This window comes from Rhinolophus ferrumequinum, chromosome 7 (assembly GCF_004115265.2).
Source record: "Rhinolophus ferrumequinum isolate MPI-CBG mRhiFer1 chromosome 7, mRhiFer1_v1.p, whole genome shotgun sequence".
In the NCBI taxonomy this organism is placed as follows: Eukaryota; Metazoa; Chordata; class Mammalia; order Chiroptera; family Rhinolophidae; genus Rhinolophus; species Rhinolophus ferrumequinum.
Window position 1 is genome coordinate 22072574 of NC_046290.1, and position 26389 is coordinate 22098962.

Consider the following 26389-nt stretch of genomic DNA (forward strand, 5'->3'; position numbering starts at 1 on the left):
GGCAGAAAGCCAGTTTAGGAGGCTATTGTTCTTCGTGGAAGGATGACCCTGAGGGCGGCGAGTTAAGGACTGATGTTTAGAAAGTAAAATCCGTAAAACTTGGTGATGGAGTACATAAACAGTAAACGCATTCGTTGCACTTCTGATTTCAAATTAGAAACCATTTTAAATTGGCTGGTAAAACAAATGAACACAGGCCCATTCGAATTCCGAAACTGAGACCTATGCGTGAGAATCCGTGGGATTACCGCGGTTATTTCCATTTAGCAAACGTCTTATGGCATTTCCGTGGGCCCTGTGGCAATGCTCCCGGATGCAGTAGATTGACAGCGGCATGTATTAAAGAATGTCGGAGGAAAGGCACATGTCCCTGGATCACCAAGGCTTGGGTCTTGGGAAGCCTGGATTGCCACGAGGAGGGCTCGAATCACCGCTGCAGCCTGGGGGCCCTGGGAAGTCCCTAGCACTCGGCAGTCACGCCAGGTCAGACGGCGCCGAAGCCGCCAGAAACTCAGGCCTCAGTTCCGTACTGTCCCAGGCCAGGGATGGTATTCGGGACGCTGCGGACTTCCGGAAGGCTCAAACCGAGGCCCTCTCATTCGCTACGGTGACCGGAAATGCCCTAGACTGAAAGAAGACGCACGCGTATTGAGGATATCTCGGCTCAGAAAGGATCCAGCCCAGGGCTGGCAGAGTAAGGGTTTAGCGTCAGCAGTACCCTCTCGTCGCCCTCCGCGCCCAGATTTCCTAGAAGGGCTGTCACCCAACAAGCTTTCCCATTGGTTTAGAGAAGGGCGAGCCCGCCTTCCTCCGTTGTCGATTGGCTGTCCGCTCTCCCGGCGGTTAGGGGGCGGGGTTTGGGCACTTTCCGATTGCATCAGCTGTCCCTTCCGGGCCACGTGGCTCAAGCGTAGTGTCCCCGGGAGCCCCAGCCCACCTCTGATCGGCCTCCGCTTTCGTTTCTAGTCCATAGTTTGGGGGTTCTGTCTTTTTTTCGTGATTCGTCCATGTCCGAGGAGAAGGCCAGCAGCCCGTCAGGGACGATGGGGGCCGAGGAGAAGCCGGTGAGTGGAGCCGGGAGGCTGGGCTGGGGCTCTCCTTGGTGCCCAACGGCCCTACTGGACCGCGGTGGAAAGAAAGAATCGGTCCGGGTGGTGTGGGACTAAGGAAAGGGAGGGGGGCGATGGAGGTCCTGCTCAAGTCAGTGTCACTTTGGGGGAGGAATCCCTCCATTCATAAAGCAGGGCGGGGCCCGGCCGGTCGTCTCTGGTTCCGTCCCCTTTTGGCAGATGAGGAAACAGACCTTTCGTGAGTGAGTTGCTCAGAACCATACATCTAATTAGAAATCGAGACAGAATTACGGGACTCCCAGACTAGTGTTTTTACCTCACTCTAAGCGAAAACATTGCAGAGCCTCAGTTAATCCTAAAACCCTGCTAAGGGGAAAAGGCTCTAATTTAAGGAAGGGATACCGAGTTCCCGAGGTCTGATCCAACTTGCCCATGTGGGTGGTTTATAATAAATGGTGGCGGCCAGATGACCTGACAAACTATAGAGAAGTCACACGCTTTCCCTGCCTGGTGCCGGAGGCATGCCTTATCCTGTTTCACACATGCTCATCACTTCACTCTTGAACTTTCCCTTTGGTGTCATCCGTTGCTTAGAAATAATCTCCCAGGTCACTTTCAAGCCTCCAGGTCGAGGTTTTTGTTTTGTCGTGCGTGTGTGTGTGTGCGTGTGCGTGTGTGTGTGTGTGTGTGTGTGTGTGTTTAACAAATAATGTCAAGTATTCATTCTGCTAGGCATTGTTCTGGGCCGTGCAGCTAGAAGGCGAATAGCGAGCACCCAGCCTGACCTTGAGGGCCTCACAGCCTGGGGTGTGAAGCTACAGAAGCGGGAGTGCCTGACCCTGCTTGGGAGGGCCCTCTTGAATAGAGTGTGGAAGAGAATGTATATTTACCAGATAAATCAGGCAGGACAGGGCTTCCCAGGTAAGGATAAGAAAGCAGTGTGAAAAGGCAACCTAGAGTGACTTGTTGCGGGGTTGCCTGAAGGGGGAGCTACAGCAATCGGAAGGATCTTAGGCAACCAAGGGTAGTTGAAATTGTTTTCTGTGAGAGAAAGTTTTTAAGCAGGGAAGTGGATGGATGCGAATTGTAGTTTTAAAGATCACGCTGACACTGGGGTGGAAGGTGCTTTGGGAAGCGGTGAAACCACAAGCAGGAGGGAATCGTAATGGTGCAAGTGAGAGGTGGTGAGGTCTTCAATTAAAGCAGCCTCAACCCTAACTCTCTAATAGGACAGATCGCTTAAAAACCACAGTTGTTTCATCAGTGAAATGAGTATGTCCTCTAACTTAGGGATTAAATGGGGAGAATTCACATGCACACATTCTAAATGTCATTAAGTGACAAATGGTGCCTGTCCACAGACTTTTTTCAACCCATATTTTTTTCACTTAAAAATGATCTTTACTGTTTTGTAACTTGTTTTCTTGTGGGTTTTTTTTTTTTTGCTTAATAGTCTATAGTCAACTTTCATGTCCATAAATATTCTGCTATGCCATTCTCAATTGGAGGTGATCTATGGCTAAAAAATATATGATTTCTCCCTCCTATAATAATGATTACACAATACCTAATATTTATTATTAACTAGGGGTCTGGCACTGTATTACATGCTCATTCAATCTTCAGAATAATTCTGAAATGGTTTGTGATTATCCCCCTTAAACAAATGAGGAAACAGACATAGGAACAATAAGTAACTTCCTCAGACCTAATATTTTGTAGCTGATACTCATAACCCCAGTGCTGTCCTGCCTCCTCTCATCTGCCTGAGAACAAGTCAAACTGTTGGGATTCCCAGGACATACCTATCCCAGCTGTCAGTCTCTGGGATTGAATTTACTTAAACTATACTCTACAGATACTTTTTTTACAACTCCTAAATATCCATGAGGAAAGTAATTATGTTGCTTCCCTTCACAAACTGGTTCTGTATCCCAGTTTTTGGGTTGAAATTTTAGATTGCTTTTACATAAATATGTAATATATAAACTCAGATATTTTTCTTCTGTTTTCATTGGAAATAGAGAACAGTTGCCTATTCCCAATTGCAATAAAGACAGAATGAGTCTCAGGGTTCCAAGAGATAAGTTTCAATGTCCTAGCTTTACCTACAACTTACTACCTAGATACTAATGGGTTAATTACCCTCTTTGAATCAGTATTCCAATTTATAAAATGGAGAGATATTTAGAACACAGAAACCTCTGTGTTAATTCTCTCCCTCTTTGCTACTACTCCTATTCATTTGACAAATATCCATATAACCAAAAACATTTATCAGAAAAATAGAATTATTTCATTCTTTTTCCATTTTAAACACGCACAGACAGACCTGTAATTTGTTTTGATCCTTTCTGTTATGAAATAAAACTAGTTACATCAGTACTATAGTATAGCGAAGGCAGATAGAGACTGTTGTAACTATTGATTAGTACTTTACTTGATTAGAATGGACTTACTCATAAATTATGTTCATTATTCATCTGTAGACTATAAATGAACCTTAAAAGTTTATAAAATTCAGGATGCCAGAGTGGGGGAAGTTTTAGCTTAGCGTGAAATTAGGAGTCCTATATTTTTAGTTTTTTTTTTTTTTTAATTATAGGAGTAACATGTTTTATAAGATTCAAAACAGTAACCAAAGTGTCCAACTGTTAAATGGATAAAGAATCAACGGAATATTATTTGGCCATAAAAAAGGATGAAGTACTGAAATATGTAACATGGATGGTCTTGTGAAACTTTTTATAGTGCAGTTTGCTTTGGATGTTTCCATCTGAGCAGTCACAGTGATGTAAGTGATACATTTCTGAGAAAGTGCTCTTCACAGCAGCCTATCTAGTTTAGGGTTTCTCGACTTCAACAATGTTGACATTGGAGACTGGATGATTCTTTGCTGCGGGAGGCTGCTCTCTGCATTATCAAATGCTTAGCAACATCCCTGGCCTCTACCCACTATAATGCCAATTGCACCCTCTTGTTTGACAACCAAAAATGTCTAAATGACCCCTGGGGGGCAAAATTGCTTCTGGTTGAGAAACACTGGTATAGACCTACTCTGCTGTTGGCTGCCTTTTTGCACAGGATTTACTGCTTTAAAACTTTTTATGACTTCATGTACTAATTGAAGTAACTTTTAGTGCATGGTTCTGTCTGAGCGCGGGTCTGTCTTCACTTACATTATTTCCTAAAACAGTCCTGCTTTCGTTAGCCTGATATTCTCTTTCTCTCTCTCTCTCTCTCTCTCCCTCTCCCTCTCTCTCTCTTTCTCTGTAACATTTCCCATAGTAAGTTTATGTGTACACCTAGAACACATTTCCTCCATTCTCGAAATCCAACTTGTTGAAATCTTCTTCATTCTTGAAAGCTCTAACACTTACTATTGTCCTAGTAGCTTCTTTGACATCTAATCATAGTGCTACAATTGTATTCTTTCTCCTCCAGGAGTTTTTCACACATGTATGCCTTAGTTTTCCCCGAGAGATTAAGTTTGCACATGGTAGGGATTGGGTCTATGTTTGCTTCCTCCACAGAGTTTAACAAAATACCATGATCTTGGTGGTACTTGTGGAATGAATGGATACATATTGCACTGATTTTCTTTTTTTCTAAAATACTGTTACTGAATAAATGGCATGCTTCTTTTTGGCTACATATTTAGTATATGTCCACTGTAAATCTGAACAAAGAGTCATAGGAAGAGGCAAAATAAATGAAACGTGAGGACTTGAACGTTATCAAGTAGCTCCTCTACTTTTTCAGGACTTATCTTTAAGTTGTTAACTTGTCTTTGACAATGATCAAATTTTCTAGTCTTTTAAAGTCAGATTTTCACTTTTTAAAAATAGATGCTAAAAATAACATCCTCAAATATTTTCTGAGGGCAGCATGGAGGGATATCAAAGTAGATTAAAATAGAAAATCTTCATTTCTTTTTTGTTTTTCAGGTAGGTGCCAGTGAGGAGAAACGAAAGGAAGGAGGCAAGAAGAAGAACAAAGAAGGATGTGGGGATGGAGGTTGCACAGAGGTAAGTGTTTCAGGGCTCTGTTATCAAAGATTGACAAGTGGCAGGGAGCTAACTGTCTCAGATTTATCCTGTGACAGATTGTAGTGGTTTACATGGAGTTGTAAGACGCCTCTACGGTGTTTTCCCCGAAAATAAGACCTAGCTGGACCATCAGCTCTAATGCGTCTTTTGGAGCAAAAATTAATGTAAAACCCGGTCTTATTTTACTATAAGACCAGGTATAATATAATATAATGTAATATAATATAATATAAAATAATATAAAATAATATAATATATACCAGGTCTTATATAATACAGTATAAGACCTGGTCTTATATAATATAATATAATATAATATAATATAATATAATATAATGTAATGTAATATAATACCAGGTTTTATATTAATTTTTGCTCCAAAAGACGCCTTTAGAGCTGATTGTCCAGCTAGGTCTTGTTTTCGGGGAAACACGGTAGATGGAAAAATCAGGGAGAAGGTTTAGGAAAGTCTGAGAGGGAAACAGACTTGCAATTATTTGTTATTGAATGAGGAAAACAACTGAAGTACAGTTGTAAGAAAACCTGCGAGATTAGATATGAAATCAGAGAATACAAGTTGGAGAGAAGGGGCCTGTACTGATCACTCAGTTCCAGATTGGATGCTAGCAGTCCTGTCATTTCATTCAGTGAGATGTTAAGGGGGAGAGACTTGGTGTTTGAGCGATACTGAATACAGTGGAAACCAAAGAAAGCCCACTTCCTTGACCCCATTCACACTGTTTCCACCTGGACCTGCCACTAGGGTTTGGTTTTAAGCCAAGACAAAGCTCCTTGAGGCCTCTCAAGTATAGAGAAAATTCTCTCACTTCCCTATGCTCACACTGAAAGGAACTGGCTTTTGCAGTCAGCCCAGAATCAACCTGGTTCCTGGGTGTCCTGCTTTAGGAGGCAGTTAAGCTTGTCTTCCTACTTTATTTTTGAATTGCTGTGAACTGTACTTCACTTCTTGTTTTAGTCATTGCAACCATTTTATTAGAGACTCTTTAGAAAACTACCAGCATGCAGAAGAACAAAGGAATAGCTTTTAAGTAGTATACTATAGCACAATAAACTGGCTTTAAAGAGCTGTTTTTATGAATGCTGTGTTGCTAAATTGGTAGTGTTTCAATTTACCTAAGGGCAAGTTTGTAAGTAATTAAGAACACCAAGTGTTGCTTAGAGCCCTGCCTCACTTTTTCTCTTATGTTTTGTCCATTATACCCCACTGTAATTGTGGGGGAAATTGTTGACCGTGAATTTTAAAATTTGCAAGTAAATAGAAAAATGCATATGTTCCCTAATTTCTTGTTTATACTTTTAATACAATAGTACGAGCTATTCTGTCACAGCTTGAGGATTAGCCTGGAAATAGGAACAAAGGGTATATTTGGAGGACTATTCTGAATAGAGAATTATAAGTGTGACATGTGATTATGTATGTATTAAATGATCTGTCTGGAAAAATGTGTATAGTGAGATGTCCAAGATGTTTCCTCCTCTTCTGTGCTCCCATCATTTCTGTACTTGTCTTGTTCCCCTTCGAAGGGCAACACGCAGGTCTTATTCTCTGCGTTCCCAGGGTCCGGCACAGAGAGTATCTGCACCATGAGTATTGAATACATTAAATTTGACACTGAGTTTTTCCAATTAGGAAGCACCAAGTAGATATGGAGATAAACTGCAGTAAAATACAGAGGGTCACGTAGGTAGGTAGGACTGTACTGATGCTTCCAAGTAGACAGGACCAGGTAGTGTGCTTCAGCTTGAGGGGTTTAGGGTGTGGATATAGAATGACAGGCTCTGAACTCTTAGTGTATTCACAGGGGCTTCATCCTTGAGGTTTCTGGACGCCTGTGATAATTGAATGAAAAGCTCCTATAGAAGACCTGAATGATAGATAACGAAAAGCACTGCTGTAGGAGGGAATTACAGAGATTAAGGCTCTTCCATTTTAAAAGATGAAGGCTGAGAAAAACTGTGATTGAAATGAGAAGAAAATTTTGTATAAGAGGGAAAAGTACTACTTCACATGAGATAAATTTATTCTAATAAGTTATATTCAAACAGTGCAAAAAATATTTTTTTTAATGATATGATTTTTTTGTTTTTCTTTTTTACCATAGTATTTAGGGAAATGTCAGCCTCTGAGGTTGACATAGCTGGTAACTGACCATCAGAAACCACAGGACGCAAGCTAGATGAACAATGAGTCCACATAGTATGGTTGATTTTTATTTTCTATTATCACAAGTCATTTTCTCAAGGATTTAGATAGTAGCTCGTACTCCTTTCAGATTGTGTTATGTTGATATATATATTATATTTAGAATTTTGAGTAGCATTGTCAAAACTGAGTAAGTATTAAAGCATATATTTGACTAAGCTATTATAGACGACTGATTTAAATCTATGTCAAGATAAAAACTCATGGTAAAATTAAGCCATCCCCTCTTCACTTTTGTATGTAGCTGTTAATACCCATGTTGTTTTCATTTGAAGATCATAAATTATGTAGATGTTAGTGATTTGACTATTTTATGACCACAGATTCACCACCTGCTTTTTGAAATATTTTAAAGACTGGCGTCTCTAACAGTAGAGGAAGTCAAATCTCTGATTATTGTCTCTTTTTTACTTTCTTTGTCAAACTTTTGGGAACCTGAGTGGATTCCCAAAATATAAAAATATTTTGGTTAATTTAATTAAGCACCGTAAGCATAGTGTTTTGCTGTTTTCTTATATTTGCTAATTAAATACTCCCAAGAAAGATGGTGATCATGGCTTCTTTGAAATACTTTCCTTGAATGGGAGTCCTTAAGTCAAATAAATTTAGAGTTGGTTAATTAAAAAGTGTGAGTGGACATATAGTCTGACCAGCTTTCAGACCATCCCTTGAATAAGATTGGAACAAAATGGAAAAGCCAGCTGTTTTTATTTCCAGTATTGTTTATAGTTGTAAAATTGTTTGGTTAAAAAAGTCCTTAAGAGAACATCTTAAAAGAAAAAAAAAAAAAATCACCTATGCAAACAATAGCAAAATGGCAGCCCCGATGTGTATTGTTACTTATATTGTTCTATTTTTTAAAATTTCTAAAGCAAAAATTATAAGAAAAGAGCATTTAATTCCCTTTTTCACCTTCATTTGGGACAACATTAAGGTAATGCTTGGTGATTTTGGCACTCCATTTACCACACTGAATTAGTAATCATGGTTTTTGTATTGTCTTTATTATTTCTTTACCTTTTCTAAAAAGGTAAGCAAGTATTTACTGATTATTTATTTCCTCATTTGTTGTCTTGCAGTTGAATCCTTGGCCTGAATTTATTAACACACGTCTTGAAATGTATAATAAACTAAAAGCAGAACACGATTCCATTCTGGCAGAAAAGGCAGAAAAAGATAGCAAGCCAATTAAAGTCACTCTGCCTGATGGTAAACAGGTTGACGCAGAATCCTGGAAAACTACACCATATCAAATTGCCTGTGGAATCAGGTATAAGCTGCACCTATCTTGACCTTCTTTTGTCTGTAATTAAACTTTTAAAAAATTATCTTGCCAAGTTTTATCCTCATAATATTTTTAAGTTACTGCTCAATGTTTTTAATGTTTAATTGACATTATTTGGGATTTTTAAAAAATCGAAATAATATGGAGCTTTAGAGTCAAGATTAAAAAGTTAATTTCTGAGAGACTCCACTTTGGCCTTATCTTACAAAGGATTTTGTATTACTAGTTCTTATACTTTGATCATAAATGTCACAAAACCAAGTAGACAGTGTTTTACCTATTTTGACTTAAATGCCTCAGTTTTGAAGTTAAATGAAGGTCGACCATCTCACATGGGAAAGTTATGAAACTAATACATGACACATGAAAAAATGTACTATATTTATAAATCCAAAGAAGGGTCATGTCTAATCTAAAACTTAACATTTCTATTGGGTTCGGAATAAGTAACTGAGAATTAGATAGATGCATGCTTTGTAATAGAGTAAATGCTTTCTTAATCTGATATAATGTGGAGATCAATAGTTGGCCAGTTTATCAGGAAATGATAAAGCTGGATAAGCATAAGTTGATGCATGTATCTTGTACCAGGTGTTGGCAAACTGTGATCATAGCCTGTTTTTGTACAGCCTGAGAGCCAAGAATAGTTCTTAAATGGTTTGAAAAAAATAAGTCAGTAAGAAGAACATGCAACAGAGACTATGTGTGGCCTGCAGACTAAATATTTATATGGCCCTTTACAGAAAAAGTTTACCAACCTCTGTCTTAAACATTTTAGTATAAAACATGTAAATATATATTTAGTCACTAATTATACATATGAATATATGTAGATATATGCATGTGTGTGTATAGCCAAGGCTTTTTGGAGTAGAGTGCTGATTGAGTTTTATGCTATCTGAACATACTTGAGAAGCAATCTGAGTGCAGAATCCTGTCAGATTTTTATATAGTTCATCCGCACCTAATTTGACAATTTTTTTTATTTAGTGATTTGCCTTTATCAAGCCTTCCCAAACATTTAACTTATTTTTCATAGAAATCATAATTCCCTTGTATTATTATTTATTTATATTTCTATTTATTTATACTATTTAATTATATGTTGAGTTGAGCCACATGAAATCACCATGATTGTCAAAAATGGTTGATTATCATCAATTTCATATTGTTGAACCTAAGACATAAAACAACAAATAGGTTTGAGAACCAACCCAGCTGATTATTGGTAAGTCCACTATGCAGCTGGTGGAAGTAGAAGCAGTTAGGTCGATGAGCCATGAGTCTTCAGTGTGCCAGGGACATTGGTTAGTACTTTTTACAAAGAGAATATGGGGTGTTTTAGTTAATTTCACCACTGCTTCTACCTAAAGTACTTCTACCTTACTCCAAAGGAAATAAGAAAGTAAGTTGTAATATCAACCAAGTTTCCAAGTGAGATCATAAATAACTGGGTAGACTTTTAAATTGCAGTTCAATCTGTCATTTTAGTGGTACTTTTGAAGGTCATTTGATTAAGGGATTCCTCCATTTGTTGCACACTGATATTGTAGCTGTGTTGGGTTTAAAAAGCAGGCTCCTGTTAGTCCAGAAAGTTTTTCTCTACATTCTATAATATTGTCCTCCATATTACATTATAATTTATCAAGTGGGCAAGTGAAAATAATTTTCCCAGAACTACACAATTCTAAATTGAATTACATAAGACATTGATGCGCTTTAGAGCTGGACTTAAGTCACTGATCTGCGAGTGAGGGTGCTTTATGACCTTTTTTTTTTTTGCAAAAGTCCAGAATAGCTTCTTGTTCCATGAAAACTTACAGCGTGAATAACAGACTGTTTAAAGGTTCAGATGATTACTAGTGAATATGAAAGGGAAGAGAAAAAGAAGACATGCTTCATTTATTTCAGATGGTTTTCTTTGAAGTTTTGTTAAAGTATGGATTATTTTATCTCTTCTTTGGAAAATTGAAATGATCCGGTATGGGCCATGTGTCATCTCCATTTTCAAAGTAACTATTATTAGCATCTCAGGTCACCATTTTGAACCCTAAGATAAAAGTCATTTTCCCCCGAAAGAATACAGAGTATAGTAGTTGCCTTTTGATCAGTTCTTTAGTCTTCTGTAAACTTTTACACCAGTGGTAAAATACATTCCTTTCTGCCAAATCTATGTATGTTTTAGGAAATGTGTATATTTTATTGATTTTATTGGCTCTGTTTGATCTCAGGAAGAAAGGAAACCATGGATATAATCTATGGAAAATTCAATGGGAACATTGAAAGTGGGTTAGGAATTTATTCTTTACCTTCTCTTTGTTCCTCTTTCCTTAAGTTGGGAGCGTATTTAAACTTGGATGTAAACCCTCAATCAGAGCAAGGAGAGAACCATCCAGCAGAGCAACCATAACATAGCTGGCTTATGCCTTCCTGTGGTATATTTAAAGACAGACAGTGGAAAGGCTTTGCAGTTTTCCTTCGTAGTGTAGAGTGTAGCCTGCTTTTTGTTGAGTTGTCAAGACCATTATGGACTGTCATTTCTCTAACTACACATTCAGGTCTACAATCTGACTAATCTTACTCAATTCTGCTGTAGCCACGAAGCTTCCTGAACCTTTCTCAACTTGCATCCCTGTTTGCGTCCATGCCCATTCCCTCATCTGGAGTGCTATCTCACCTCTTTTTCTTCCTGGCCAAATCTTTTGATCCTTCAGCCCCTTGTAATGTATTCTTGGAGCCTGTGCAGACTACCCTGACCTATGTTACTTTCCCCTTCTCAGAAGTCCTGTGGCTGGTGTGGTCTGACATCTCATCCCTTGATGACAGTTTGTGTTTACTATATACTGTGTCTAGACATTTTTACCATATTATTAAAAGTTTTGTTGAGTAGTCTTTTACCCATATATTTGTTGGGTAATTTTACCCATATCTGTGTTATAAACAATACCATATTAGGCATTTAGGTAATTTATTCTGAGGTTAACATTGCCTCCCCCCAAAAAATTCTGGAACAGATTTTAAACAGGCAGAAGAGCAGAGAATTTACTTGACAGCCTCCTCCCTCCCGCACCTTGTTTTTCCATTGGAGTCTAAACACTTGGCTTTGTGGAGAAGTTATTTTAAAATTAATCAGACCACTGAAATTGTTATTATTTGTTTATCAGAGTTGCCATATCTGCTTAAATAAGCATTAAATGCCATAAAATAGTGTACTGAACTTTCAGGATGTTCTAGTTATATTCTTAGTTATATTATTTTGAGGATGGTCGCTTTTTCCATTTTATTTCAGAAAGATATATAAACACATATATATGTATATATACACATCTATACATATCTATATATACTACGTTGTATTAATATGTAATACATAGTGTTTATTTTCCTGTTCTTATTCTCAAATTAAGTGTTGTGCTACAAAGGACGATTTTTCAGATTCTTGTATTTCATAAATACGTGTATATTTTTTAAGTCAAGGCCTGGCTGACAACACCGTTATAGCTAAAGTGAATAAAGTTGTTTGGGACCTAGACCGTCCTCTGGAAGAAGACTGTACCTTGGAGCTTCTCAAGTTTGAGGATGAGGAAGCTCAAGCAGTAAGTTTTTATTTACTGTTCATTGAATTTCAGGATGAAGATTCCCCTTTGCAGTGTTTTCCAGCTCATTACTTACTGCCATTGCATGACTGAAGTTTACTGATATCTCCTTATCATATTTGAAATCTTCATTTTGTCTTTTATATGGGGGGAACATAATTAAACTGATTGCCTTATAAAATTAAGAGGAGAAGTTGCATACATTTTTTTCACTACTAGATACTAAAGTGGAAAAAATGTTCTGGGAAGTCTATTAAAATTTTATTAAAAATTGATTAAGCAAGTAGAATTTGTTTTCTACACTATCAATCACCACTTAAACAAGATGTATATACTTAACAAATAAAATTGAACATTAATTACTTAAAGTACTCCCGGTATTGGACAGTTGATTTCCATATTTTTCTCATCTTAAAATGCAGATCTGCTGGAAGCACTATAAAAATCAACCTGCATTTGAAAGTTTTCTCCTTCACTATGGTATATTCTGTAAAGGGAAATAAAATACGTTGTTTTATTTTGTTTCATTGATGATGGTTTACCTTTGTATGTGAATCGATGGTTTTCCAATGTATTCTAGATTCCTTAAATTTTTTGATAATTTTAAAAATCATTTGCGTACCTTACTATTAAGTCTTAAAAACATTGCTTTGGATTTATTCCAACTCATCTGAATGACCACCTTGAAGCCAAGTGCTGCCATTTGATTTCAGTGTCCATATGCTTGTCCTTTATAATTGTATTATAGGGTCAAGTTGTACCACCTTAGTTTGGGGCCGTTAAGAAAAAAGCAGATACATCTTAAGTGATGCTCCATAGCAAAGTAAAGGCAGAGCATAGCGGACGTGGGCACACTCACTCAAAAGACCTGGGCCACTGCCGTCAAGGAGACGGTCACCCTGGGAGCAGCAATCGATTTCAAGGAACAAAATCCATCCCACTTAATTAATGATGCTCATTTGACTTTAATTCACTTGAAAACAATTAAACTAGGTAATTTCTAAGTATCAATACAATTTAGTAATTAGTGTCCTTTTAAATTATTTTGTCTCTGAACAGAATCACACTGCAGTTTGTAGACTTGTAAATTTAGATTTTTATGACTTGGGTTTATTTACAATACATTTTATATATCTCTTTCAGATAATTATATTAACTTACAGCTTGTATGCCCAATCTCAAACTTTCTCATTTTGTGAATTTTCAGGTATATTGGCACTCAAGTGCTCACATAATGGGTGAAGCCATGGAAAGAGTCTATGGTGGTTGTTTATGTTATGGTCCACCAATAGAAAATGGATTCTATTATGACATGTACCTTGAAGAGGGGTAAGTTATGTAACCGGATGAAGAAAAATAAAATCTGAATTACTATGTGTCTCTATGTTATTTTTAAAGAGTTCTCAATAAACGAGGAATGACATAAAACTTATTGCTTCCTAGTCACCAAGTAGTCCCACTACCAAAACTTGACTTGTTGTAGTGACCTGTGAAGTTGTAGAGATATTAGTGAGAGCTTTGTTCCAGACTGATGGAGGTGGAACCCTGAGGTATATTGGGAAATAAAATGAAGCTGGTCCTCTCCTCTCCTTTAAACCTGGTTATAAATTTGGAGGGAGGATTCACTAGTGGGAACAATATTCATGATGACTAAGGTAGAAGCCGCTGAAAATATATATTATAAAAATAATTTATGAAAAATGTCTAGTTTACAATTCTGATATATGATGCAAGGGACTAATTTTTTATATTAAAAACTTGAAGTGTTCTAAAGAACTGTTTCTCCAACCTGTGGTGTGAGTGGAATGGAATGGAAGGAGATTAATTATACTTTCTTCTTCAGGGGGGTGTCCAGCAATGATTTCTCTTCTTTAGAGGCTTTGTGTAAGAAAATCATTAAAGAAAAACAAGCTTTTGAGAGATTGGAAGTTAAGAAGGAAACTTTGTTGGAAATGTTTAAGGTAAATTGAACTGTGACATGGTATGCACTCTTTATATCACTCATTAATTTTATTGGAAGTTGTCACTGGGGTTTAGCGTATAAGTTGAAGCCTGTCCTGTTTTTAGAAAAATGTAATGATGTTTTCAGAACATGAAATATTGACATATTTATATTCATACAATGTTTTGATAAGATGTACTTTGAGTTATATTTTAGCTATAGTATTTAGAGATAAAAATTAAAGGAGGGTTTTTTAAAAAAATAATTTTTCCTGTTTTCAGTACAACAAGTTCAAATGCCGGATATTGAATGAAAAAGTGAATACTCCAACTACCACAGTCTATAGGTGAGGATATCAAAAGTCATTAAATGCAGTGGGTGTCATTTCATGTCTTTTATTAATATTCCTTTCATTTTTACTTTAGGTGTGGCCCCTTGATAGACCTCTGCCGGGGTCCTCATGTCAGACACACTGGCAAAATTAAGACTTTGAAAATACACAAAGTAAGCAATGGAACTTTCAAGACTCTCTCCATATAAATGTATTTGTCTAGTAGAGATACATATTTCAACTTGTATTGGTTTCTCTTTCTTCCGTTTTCCTCTTGCAAATGTAAGGGCAGATTTTTCTCTCATGCCGTCTCCTGACTGGGTGCTATATGTAATTAGGCTTTTTTAGCTGAAATTCTTTCAAGCAGTGGTTGATTAGCCATTCATCACCAGAGCCCACGGGGATGGAGGCTTGGGGGATTCACAAAGTCACGGGTATGAGCCATCACCATCACGGCTCTAAAAGCTTTGAGACTCGCTTAGGAGCTAATCCTGCCAGGTTTATACTAATTTATAAATCTTTTACAGGTGATTATTAGAATACACTTTAAATCATAAGAATAATAGAGTCATTTCAGGATTTTTGTGTTGGTTTATTTTCCATTTTGGCGTAATCATTTTATGAGAGATGATACCCTTGCTGGCAGTCATGTTCTTGGAGCTGTGGCTTGAGTGGGATTGAAGGATGGGCTCGTCTGAGGGTGGGCTGGATTAAACAGCCAGCTTTGTGCGGCGGAGTGAGCACAACTGTTGGACCTCGGCCTCAGGCCAACTGTGAGATGTTTACTAAGTGTGCACTTTTTGTGCCATTTTCTTGTATGAGGACGAATATGAATTTGATTCCTAAGGTGACTGTGAGAAGTAACATCCAATGCTTAAAATGAGGTATTTGCAAATTTGAATACTGTTTCATGGTTAATCCTTGTTTTCAGAATTCCTCCACATACTGGGAAGGCAAAGCAGATATGGAGACTCTCCAGAGAATTTACGGAATTTCATTCCCAGATCCTAAAATGTTGAAAGAGTGGGAGAAGTTCCAAGAGGAAGCTAAAAACCGAGATCATAGGAAAATTGGGAGGGTATGTTAAAAAAGAACAATAATGTGTATAGACTGTTTTCTTTACTTTCACTTGAAATTTAGCTATTTTAAGTACTAGGAATTGCCTTTTGAAGAAATACTATAGCTTTTAAGTATTGTACTGTGTCCTATATAAGCCATAAATTACTTACTGATTGTCCACATTACCTTTCTAGAGTGTGCTCAGTACTACACAAAAATTCATTAGCTACTTATATTAAGAACAAATGCCGATAACTTATAATTTTCTATAAAGCAAGTGTGGTGGTTTTTCATAGAGCTGGGAGATACTTTGAACATCGCCTGGTCTCACTGATTATTTTAAAGATATGGAAACTCTGTCCCAGAAAGATTAATCTACTTGTTGCCCAAGGTGATGCAACGAGTCACCATTGTATTTTATGGTGTCATTTCCTTTGTCCCTCTACCCATGAATGTTTTCTAAACTGGGAGTTAGGTTTTAGATGAAAACGTTTCTTTCTGAAATTGTGTTCACTCTATGCCAGGCATCCTTGGCTGTTAGGTTATGAAGCTTGAGCAAGAGGCAGCATCCATTGCCATGCTCCCTTGACGGCCTGAAATAAGGAAGCCAGCGGTGATTGGTGGCACCTCCCTGAAAAGCCTGAGCATTTGTGGGTAGGCAAGAAAGTAGGAGGGTGTGCCTCATTTACCATGACCCAAAGTCTCCAACTCCGTCTCCATTTTCTAGTTTATAATCAGGTCTTTTTCCCAATCTCCTTCCTGCCACTCCTACTTTAAAAAAAATACAAAAAATTAAAAACAACCAGATGTTAGAGTTTTAAAGAGTTAAAACTAGGAGAGCTCCCTCCATGGATAGAAGAGAACTAAGACCCGTGCTCCATGTCACTCTTGGGTAAACTTGACTGGATTCAGGCATGTAACAAGGAGGGAGCTAAGTTGTAAAACAACTGCAATTCTGTACCATTAAATTGCACACCAAAAATGTTGACATGTTTCCTTTGACTTGGGAATGGCACAAATGAAAATATGAGACATCATGATGATGTGCTGAATGGAAGAACTCTGAAGTTTGTTGATGTTGGATGCGTATATAATAATTCTTTGCTTTTATTTTACCCAGGACCAAGAACTATATTTCTTCCATGAACTCAGCCCTGGAAGTTGCTTTTTCCTGCCAAAGGGAGCGTACATTTACAATACACTTATTGAATTCATCAGGGTAAGCCATACTCATTATTTTCTTCTGCATATTTAGGACAGAAATTGATTTTATTAAATAAGGTCTGCTAAAAGGAAAGATAATCTTGTATTTAAGAAATTTAAAAGAATAAATACAAAATGGAAGTCTGAGGTCTCATAAAGTGTTTAAAAATTTCTTTCTTGTTAATGCATGATTTTGCCCATATGCATCTGTGTGTACACAAGTCAGAAGCCAGTGACCTTGAAGTGGGACTTGTGAACCTTTATGCAGGACCTCTGTGCGCTCTGACCATTCGTTGGTATTTTCCTGGAAAAGCAAGTCAGTTTTGACATTGCTTTTTTTCTTTGTGAATTATGAAGTGTTTAAAGCATACATTTCTAGAGAATATCACCAATGTCTGTGTACCTAATTTAACACATATTTACATTTTGAACTGTACTTGCTTCAGATTTTTTATCAAAGTAAAGTAATACACATACAGTAAGGGGAGGAAAACTCCCCTTTTGGACCATTTTCTGATCCATTGCCCTCCTTTCCTAGAAGACACTACTCTTGAAGTTAGCCTGGCTCTTTTTATCCATGTTATTGTGCTTCTAACATATTGTATCCTAAATTGTTTGTGTATTAGTCTGAATTGTGATTTTTTAAAAAGAAACATACAGATTTAGTTTATTATCACTTGTTACAAATTATTCTGCTATATAACTACCACAATATGTCCAATCCTTTATTGGCGGACACTGGTGTAATTTCTAATTTTCCCATGTCACTAACTGTACTGCAGTAGCCTCATTTGACAGCTTCCTTCCTTATGTACATGTGCAAGTTTCCTCTTTGGTATATACCTCCAAGTGGAATTTCTAGATTATAACTTGTGTATCTTGAACTTCACTAGAGTATAAAGTTGTTCTTTACATTTTTATTCTCACCAGAAGTATGAGCATTTATTTCCCTGCGCATGCGTTCTGTTTGTTCTCTAACAGAGTGAATACAGGAAACGAGGATTCCAGGAGGTGGTCACCCCAAACATCTACAACAGCCGACTGTGGATGACCTCAGGCCACTGGCAGCACTACAGCGAGAACATGTTCTCCTTTGAGGTGGAGAAGGAGCTGTTTGCTTTGAAACCCATGAACTGCCCGGGACACTGGTATTTGGCAGCTTTGAGTTTCCATTGAAGATTTTTCCATGCTGCAGTTAGTCCTAGATTGCTTTACTTCCTTTGGAATAATTTTTGTTAAAAACAAATTATGGAATCAGAAGAGTATTTTAATGCAACATCCTTGCGGCATTATCATTTCTTCTCTGCTTGATTGGCCCTCAGAGCTAAAGACAGTCAAGAATGGCACTGGGGTAATAGCAGTGAACAGGCAGACTATAAAACAGGAGGACCGCGTGTGCGGTATAGCGAATTCTCTAGATTTTTTACAGAAACATTCTATCAAAACCTACTGCTAATGAATTAACAGTTATCCTTTGCCGTGTTAATCTTTGCCTTGAGGCTGCTCCACTTTCTATCCTTCTTGACAGTTGGATGAAGAACAGCTTGGGGAAGACTAGGGAGAGCTTTGGCTGCAGGTAGCTCAGTGTCTGCTCCTAGCAAGGCCTGGAGGGCAGAGGCGGTGAGAGGGAGGAGTCTCCATGTCCGAACCAACTGAGTTCATTCTCAGTTATCCCAGATTCCCTGAAGTGTCTGAAGCACCTTCATGCTAACAGGGAAGTGCAGCACTTTGGGGAGAGACAAGAAAGCACAGACCTTACTTTCCAGGGCTATACATGATTCGTGTGTAGCCAAGTTGGCCTGATTTTTTCTTTTCTTTTTTTGAATCTGAGCCTTAAAAGCAATCCTCAGATTAACAGGAATAGTGAGCACGAGGATTTGACTCCAGACTTATGGGAATCATTTTTTTATTCTGTCTCAATTATGGATAGTTGTATTATAATTTATTTGCCGTTTTGTTCATGCCAGTGCTTACATTGTTGTATGAAGCCCAGAATTTGAGAAACGTTGCTTGTATGTACAACTGGCATCAGTGGCTTTCTAACAGCCTTTCATATAATATTAGAGAAGTTTTATTCTCGTATTAAATAGCGGTGGGTTTTATTTTTATCTTCAGCCTTATGTTTGATCATCGGCCAAGATCCTGGCGAGAGTTGCCTCTGCGGGTAGCTGATTTTGGGGTACTTCACAGGAATGAGCTGTCGGGAGCACTGACAGGGCTTACACGGGTACGAAGATTCCAACAGGATGACGCCCACATATTCTGTGCCATGGAGCAGGTATGAGACTCTATAGCATAAAACACTTTGAAAGAAGTGTCAAGAAAGTCTCGGGAAATTACCGCTGTGTCATTTCTTTCTTTCTTTCTTTTTTTTTTTTTTTAAGATTGAGGATGAAATAAAAGGTTGTTTGGATTTTCTGCGTACAGTGTATAACATATTTGGATTTTCTTTTAAACTGAACCTGTCTACTCGCCCGGAAAAATTCCTTGGAGATATTGAAGTCTGGAATCAAGCTGAGAAAGTAAGTGGTGTTTTTTAGCAGGCTTGAATTCTGTTTGGCTGAAATTGGCTTCCTCCACAGAGTAAGAAAGCCAAACCTCTTTAAATGGATAAAAGCAAAAGAAAATTGGAAATGGTTCCTAGGTGTGAGTATGGTATTTTTTTTTCTGTATGATTTGTGTTTAGAAATGGTTTGATGTGGTTTCAGTCATCAAGCTGTAACCTTTTAAAAGGGGTTTGTGTATGAGTAGGTTTAGGTGGACAAAATGATAAAGCAGACAATAATGACCCATGAAAGTAATTACGATATTTTTAGTCCCAAATTAGACTGGTAGAAGTTGCAGATGAACAGAAATTAAAATCATTTTTGATTTATCTTTAGCAACTTGAAAACAGCCTAAATGAATTTGGTGAAAAGTGGGAATTAAACCCTGGAGATGGAGCTTTCTATGGTCCAAAGGTCAGTATATTTGTGACTTTCCTTTTTGGGTAAATAAGAGACTACTTATTTTAAAATAAGTTTAAAAAAAAGGGGAGAGGGGCAATCAGCCCAAACCCAATCATTGAGTTCAGCTTTAATATAGACGACGTCTTGTAATGACCCAATCTTCGCTCCATAGATTGACATACAGATTAAAGATGCCATTGGTCGGTACCACCAGTGTGCAACCATCCAGCTGGACTTTCAGTTGCCCATCAGATTTAATCTTACTTTCGTAAGGTGAGTTTATAGTGTCTGCTCTTCTTCAAGGACATACCAAGCAATACATATAAGAAAGGAAAACAAATTATATATTTTCTTTCTAGCCACGATGGTGATGATAAGAAGAGGCCAGTGATTATACATAGAGCCATCTTGGGGTCAGTGGAAAGAATGATTGCTATCCTCACCGAAAACTATGGGGGCAAATGGTAATTCTCGTCATTGTTTCCTTCTGTGTTTTTCTGGACAATGTAAACTGGCTATAAGAAATGTCTACTGTCCATTTTAGTTACGTGGTGAAAAGGGAGAATGATTCCAATTAGTCACTTCTAATTAATGACAAGTATTTGCTAAAAAGTAAGGAATCACAATCTAAACCCAAATTTTTTAGCTTGAAGAATATTTGTTATGAGTATTTTTATTTCAGAATTTGATTTGTTGAATGTTAGATAATACTTTCTAATTAGGAATTATTATTCAGTAAGAAGCATATTTGTTTGATTGCTTTTCAAGTAACTTTGTTTTGGGATTTATATGGCTTTGATGTTTTTGTGAGAAAACAAGACTGTAGGCTTGGGCTTACCTTGTTCAGTATTCCTGACCATAATAAGCAAGTGTTTTGACACCCTTTAGAAGCCAAGCATTTTTCAAATTGAAAGTACAGATTCTAAACCGATGAACATTTTGTGTCTTGTTTCTATGAGGTTATGTTTTTGCTGGGGAGATATGAGCACATGACTTCCATTTTATTTTTTAAGCAGTTTTATCTTTGCTCACAATTTGTAAAAGCAGTTGAAAACAGCACAAGGTTATAAGACATCGATTTTGTAGAGCCTGCCATATTGTACACAAAACTTGAGTAAAATGTTGTAAATCTGTTTTGTACATTGCAGTCATTTCACTTTTATTTGTAATTTGATTAGTTCAGACATTAAGGGGAGTTTGTCATACTTGTCAGTGAAATAAGATAAACTCTTTTCAGTTACATGTCAAAAAATCACATCAAATATGGGAAACATTCTCTACGTGACATCTAGAGAATAGGGGGGATACTCAGCTATCTGCTCTGCCAAACCCATAGTAGGTAGGGAAAAACCCACAGTTTGGGTAGAATTTAATTCCACTGCAGCCTTTTCTCTGATGTAACAAAACAACTTAAAATAGAGGAATGATCAAGAGAAACACTGGCCTGATGTCTGTAACATCAGGAGGGTTTGACCCTGACATACCCCAAAAGGAGAATTGCAGATAGGGTCATCTTTGAATGAATAGCGAAAACACACTCATTTTTACCAAATATGTTCACCGTTATCATTGGTTACAATTTGGTGAATCCTGCGAATTGGATCTTGAATAAACTGAAGGTAGTCTGTGTCCCCCGTGAGGAATAAATAATAAAATAACGCTGGAGCAAAATACCTTTTTGAGTAAAATAACTTGAATCAGTAAGTGTGGCTCCTTCCAGTTTGTTAACCCCTCTGGCAACCAGTGCATGGTGTTCTGTTACCTGGGGTATTGAGTGTGAGGCTTTGTCCCTGCCCCCAGTTTGCTTTGCCATCTGCTCAGCAAGACAGAATTTAGTTACAGATTTTTCTTATTTAGGGTTAGTTTTCCGCACCTGTATCTCCTGTTAGTCTTTATTGAATATTGAAAAAAAGCCGTATTTTAAAAAATGTCCCTCACACGTTTCAGGAAAGATACTGAAGAGTATACTTGTAAATGTGCCATCCATGTGTAGGAAAATCCACATTAAATATTTTTAATTTCTTCTCAAGGCCCTTCTGGCTGTCTCCTCGCCAGGTAATGATAGTTCCAGTGGGATCGACATGTGATGAATATGCACAAAAGGTAATCCTTAAGTAAGACTTTTCTTTAAATTCGGCATCTGTTCTGCTCTTCAAATCCCATAAACTATGTTCTTGGTAAATTGAACTGCTTATGATATGGAGAAATGCTACTATTTTCAATCTGTGGTAGGCTTGGATAGCTTACTTACCTCTTTAATACTTTTCTATGTGCTTGCATGATCAGAAGACATAATTTGGGTAGTGTTTTGTCTACATGTATATTTCAGTGTTAGCAAATAGCAAATGCCTCAGTATGAGATGTAAATTCAAATGCATAATGCAGTTTAAGTTGCTCTTTGACTTAAAAAGTAATTTTGCTTCATTTTCAATGCAAATGTCTTCAATTATCTGAAACTTTTTTCAGGTTAATGACATGCCAATGTTTTGCCCTACCCACCAGAAAACTACCTTACTAAGATGTAGAAATATTTATACTTCACACCTTAAACGCTAGAACACTCAGTTTTGTCACAACAACAATCCGTACTGAGGAATATTAAATGAGTAAAAGTTGTGATATAAAAAAGCATTGTTTCAGAATTGCAAGTTAAAAGTAATAGATCGGTTAGTTAAAACAGACAAAAATCTAAATATCATTGAACAATCCTGTAACATCAAACTATGTTTCTAGATCATCAAAATAAATTGCACTCAGGTCTCAACTGTCTTTAAGAAATAAATGAACATTAAAGCAGCTAATAAGCAAACCATTCAGACATACTAAATTCCTATTACCGCACACAGTAGTTTTAGTTACAAATGATGAGAAGCAGCTATGTTCCCTGCTTAATTCACTGTACTTGATCGTGTATGCATTAGGAAAGCCCACACAGCAGGAAAGGGTCTGTGTTAGTTAATTCATTTCTTAGCTCGAAACAGTACTGACCTCCCCTTCCCTCTGGGGAGTGGGGTGGCCTTTGGAATTATTATGTGGGGGAGGGGTTTTTATTTTGGGAGGTTTTTGGTTATATTGACCGAAGGGTAGCACTACTGCTGCTTCATGACTAGACACCAGAAGTTAAACAGTCTGTAGTTATGGGGCCACTTCTCCAGTTGCAGGATAACCCAACTCATGAGATTGTGGCCCACGTGGAAACTAAGACACCAGTGCTTTTTTCTTTAAAGTAGGTTATAGTTGGAAATGTAGTCTTATCCTGGCACTCCAATAAACTATGTAAGAACCCTTGTGAAATTTACAAACTTATAAAATTCTCAACAGGTTCATTAGTTAACGATCACTAAGGCATGAGAACCGATTAGTGAAATAATACTTCATTCAGACTTTTTTGTCAGTTTGGTGGTAATTGGTTCACAAGTGGATGGAAAATTAATTTAGTGTGTTTAACTTAATTGGCAATTAATGCAGTGTAATCTAGTGTTCCCTTTTTTGGAAAGGAAAATTACTGAAAACATTGTTTACTTAATACTTAAAGACTTGAGACGATAAAGTGGAATTGGTATTTTTGAGGGGAAAAATGGCAGTGAATAATATCTAACATCGTTTGCCAACTTTAAATTCCTGGAAGTTTATTTCAAGATGTCCCTATTTGATCTTTGGCTCTCACTTCTTCATCTGCCTCCTTCATTTAATAAGCTTTCCTTTCTTTTTTGGGGTGAGCTTTCAAGACACATGGATATATAAAGATGTGAGAAGAAAAGAACAGTTGTTAGCCTGACTTTGGCATAAGATGACTTAGAGAGGAGAAAAGAGGCTATATTTTCTTAAGAACAAAATAACCTGATAGTTGGTTAAGATATTAAAAACAAAACAAACAAATAAATATGTCTCAACACATTCAAATGAGTTCAATTAGTAGGTCTACAGAAATAATTTCATTTATATGTGGTGTGTGATAACCTGGTGATATGTGTCCATTCCCCTAAATCATCAAAGTGGCCAATATTTACAAATTATATCCCTTATCATACTGTGTGGAAACACACCATTTTTGTGCTTGTGTCTGCCATCAGACCCTTGAGAGCAGAAAAAGTCTGTCCCCCTCCTGTTTCCAGTGATTAGCTCAGTGCTCAGCACATTGCAGGAGGCCTCCATGACTGGCCAGTGAGAAGCAGAACAAACAGTAAGATGTCAGAAGTGGCCGAGATAGGACATGATAAGCTTTCTTTTAATTAAAGAGGAAATCACTGTTGAGAAAGAAAAAAATTACTTTTTACTGTTTCTCAAACCTGATATTTTATTTTACTTAAATTATTCTTGTATAGCTCTATTAATTAGGTCATTGTGTACACAGAATTATTAAAGAACTAACTAGTGTTAAAAGACAATTTTATATTGAAGTTTATATTCCATTTCCTTGGAACATAAAAGGAGCTGTTGTGATGCTTTTAGCCTATAGACTGTGCTATCAACGTTTTACTTAAAAAAAATATTGCACAAATGGCAGCAATGAGTGGATTCCTTTACCCACTGGCTGCCTATTTGAGGGATCAGAAATATTATAGTCTTTATTAGACTGGACATCCATCATTGGATGTTAAATGCAGGCTGATAAACACTTCATTTCCTGGCAACCATATCAGGAACTTAAGAGATGTTTGCAAAACGATTTCTTTCTTTTTGTAATGTATGTTTTAAGACAGCTGATTACGTTAAGCTGATTGCTTGAATTCTGATTTTTAAGGATTTTCTAAGACATCTTTCAAGAGCAAAATACGTTGTTTTGATTTTCTTCTTTATTATTGTAGGCCCAAGTCACAAATTAATAATATGTTTTAATAGATATGTTAACATGTCTTTAATGCTTACATGGTTATCTAAACTGCAGATGAAATGAAATCATTTAAGATCAAAATACAATTCTAACTTTGGGTCTGAAGAATTTGGTATCTCTCTTTGCATAGGTCCGGCAACAATTCCACAAGGCTAAATTCATGGTGGACATTGATGTGGATCCAGGCTGTACACTAAACAAGAAGATCAGAAATGCACAGTTAGCACAGTATAACTTCATCCTCGGTAAGAAAAGAAGCTTACTGAGGAAAATCTGCCAAACCAGAAAAATTCTGAAATCTTGAAACTGAGGCTTAAGAATTGTGGTCATCAGTTTCGTTCCTTCCAAATCCTGATTTCTTAAACTATTATGTTAATTCAGTTGATACAAAAAAGGAAAATTTTGGTGTGAAAAAGAATAATCTTTAAAGCTCTGTCTACAAAATTTTCTCCCCTTCACCTTTTGTTTCTTCATATGGTTAAGTTTTTATTCAGTTGTCTGGACGAAGTGACTCAGTAAGCACAGCAGTTTTAGGCATCGCGAAGTGGGGTTTTGAAATTGGTTGCCCAACTTATACACGGCCACTGCTGCAGTTTAATTAGAAGAAGCTACAAGGTGGCTTTTGGGTTCTGGGATCATTTCGTTTTTGAATGTTCAGTAAGAATCCTTCCATCTAAAGATTCTCACTGTCTTTTGTTTCAGTTGTTGGTGAAAAAGAGAAAACCAGTGGCACTGTCAATATCCGTACAAGAGATAATAAAGTACATGGAGAACGCACTGTTTCTGAAACCGTCGAGAGGCTGCAGCAGCTCAAGCAATCCCGCAGCCAACAGGCAGAAGAAGAATTTTAAGGAAGAACGTTGTCCCGATTGGCTCAGTGGAAAAGGACGTGCACTGTTCCCGTAATATTAACTTTGTCCTCTGGAAAACATTCATTTACACCGATCTAGAAATAGTTTGACAGAGTCTGCATAGGTGATTGCAGAAGATCAGCCTTTTTTGACCTAGAAAGGTTTTAGACAATGCGTATTTAAAGGAGGTAATTAAAAGAGACACATTAAAATGACTATTCATTAAATATCTGAGCACTGGAAATAAACCATGAGGAATGCTTTAGTATGATGAGGGAGAACATTTTCATTAATTTAATGCAGTTGAGAATAAAATTTTTCAAATTTTATTCAGATAAAAGACTACAATTGGATTATGGTATAAAAATAAAAACTTTAATTCATATAAGATTCAAAAGATGTCTCTAACCTTCACGTACATAGTACCCAGAACAAACTGCATGATTCAGTGTTTACCTTGACTGTCTTATAACAAATATGAGGTAAGGTGGGTGGAGGGGAGCAAATCTACTGTGTATGCTCTTCTCACCCTGGGATGTGAGCCAGGCGTCTGCTTCTCAGTCACAGGATAACATCTTTTGGGAGTGTCACTTTTACTTTACTTCTTTTTGGATATAAACCTTTAAGCAATTAACACCATGGATCTAATGTAGAGTAGATTTGCACAAATTTTTAAGGTAAAGGTGAGTCTTCAAAGAAATACATGTTTACAGCAGACTGTTTTGGGCCATTGAGTCCCTTATACACATTCCCTATTCTCTTATACGGGATCATTTTTGAATTTTTCTGCCAGTGAATGGTGATTGAGAGAACACCACAAAATAAGGAATTCCTTATGTGGCTATGTATGAATTTCTCTTTAATATAATCCTGTTTAAAAGGCAACATCTTGGCCGTTTTCTAATAACCCCAACAGCATGTTTGCAAGGGTCACTGAAAAGGAAAGCCTGCTCGCATAAATTAATCCTCACTTTAATAAAGGAGATACGATCTTTAA

The 26389-nt window shown here is 37.2% G+C and overlaps 1 protein-coding gene across 1 annotated transcript; it reads left to right on the forward strand.

Moving 5' to 3' along the window:
• Window positions 1-874: 874 nt before the first annotated feature.
• TARS1 (threonyl-tRNA synthetase 1) lies at window positions 875-26389 on the forward strand. Its single transcript, XM_033111074.1, has 19 exons — window positions 875-1064; window positions 5018-5098; window positions 8423-8613; window positions 12101-12224; window positions 13432-13553; window positions 14068-14185; window positions 14448-14512; window positions 14592-14670; window positions 15429-15575; window positions 16677-16775; window positions 17741-17907; window positions 18875-19037; window positions 19144-19281; window positions 19642-19719; window positions 19880-19980; window positions 20067-20171; window positions 21738-21810; window positions 24672-24786; window positions 25244-26389. The coding sequence occupies exons 1-19, from the start codon at window positions 1008-1010 to the stop codon at window positions 25390-25392; spliced, it is 2172 nt and encodes a 723-aa protein (XP_032966965.1). The 5' UTR covers window positions 875-1007; the 3' UTR covers window positions 25393-26389.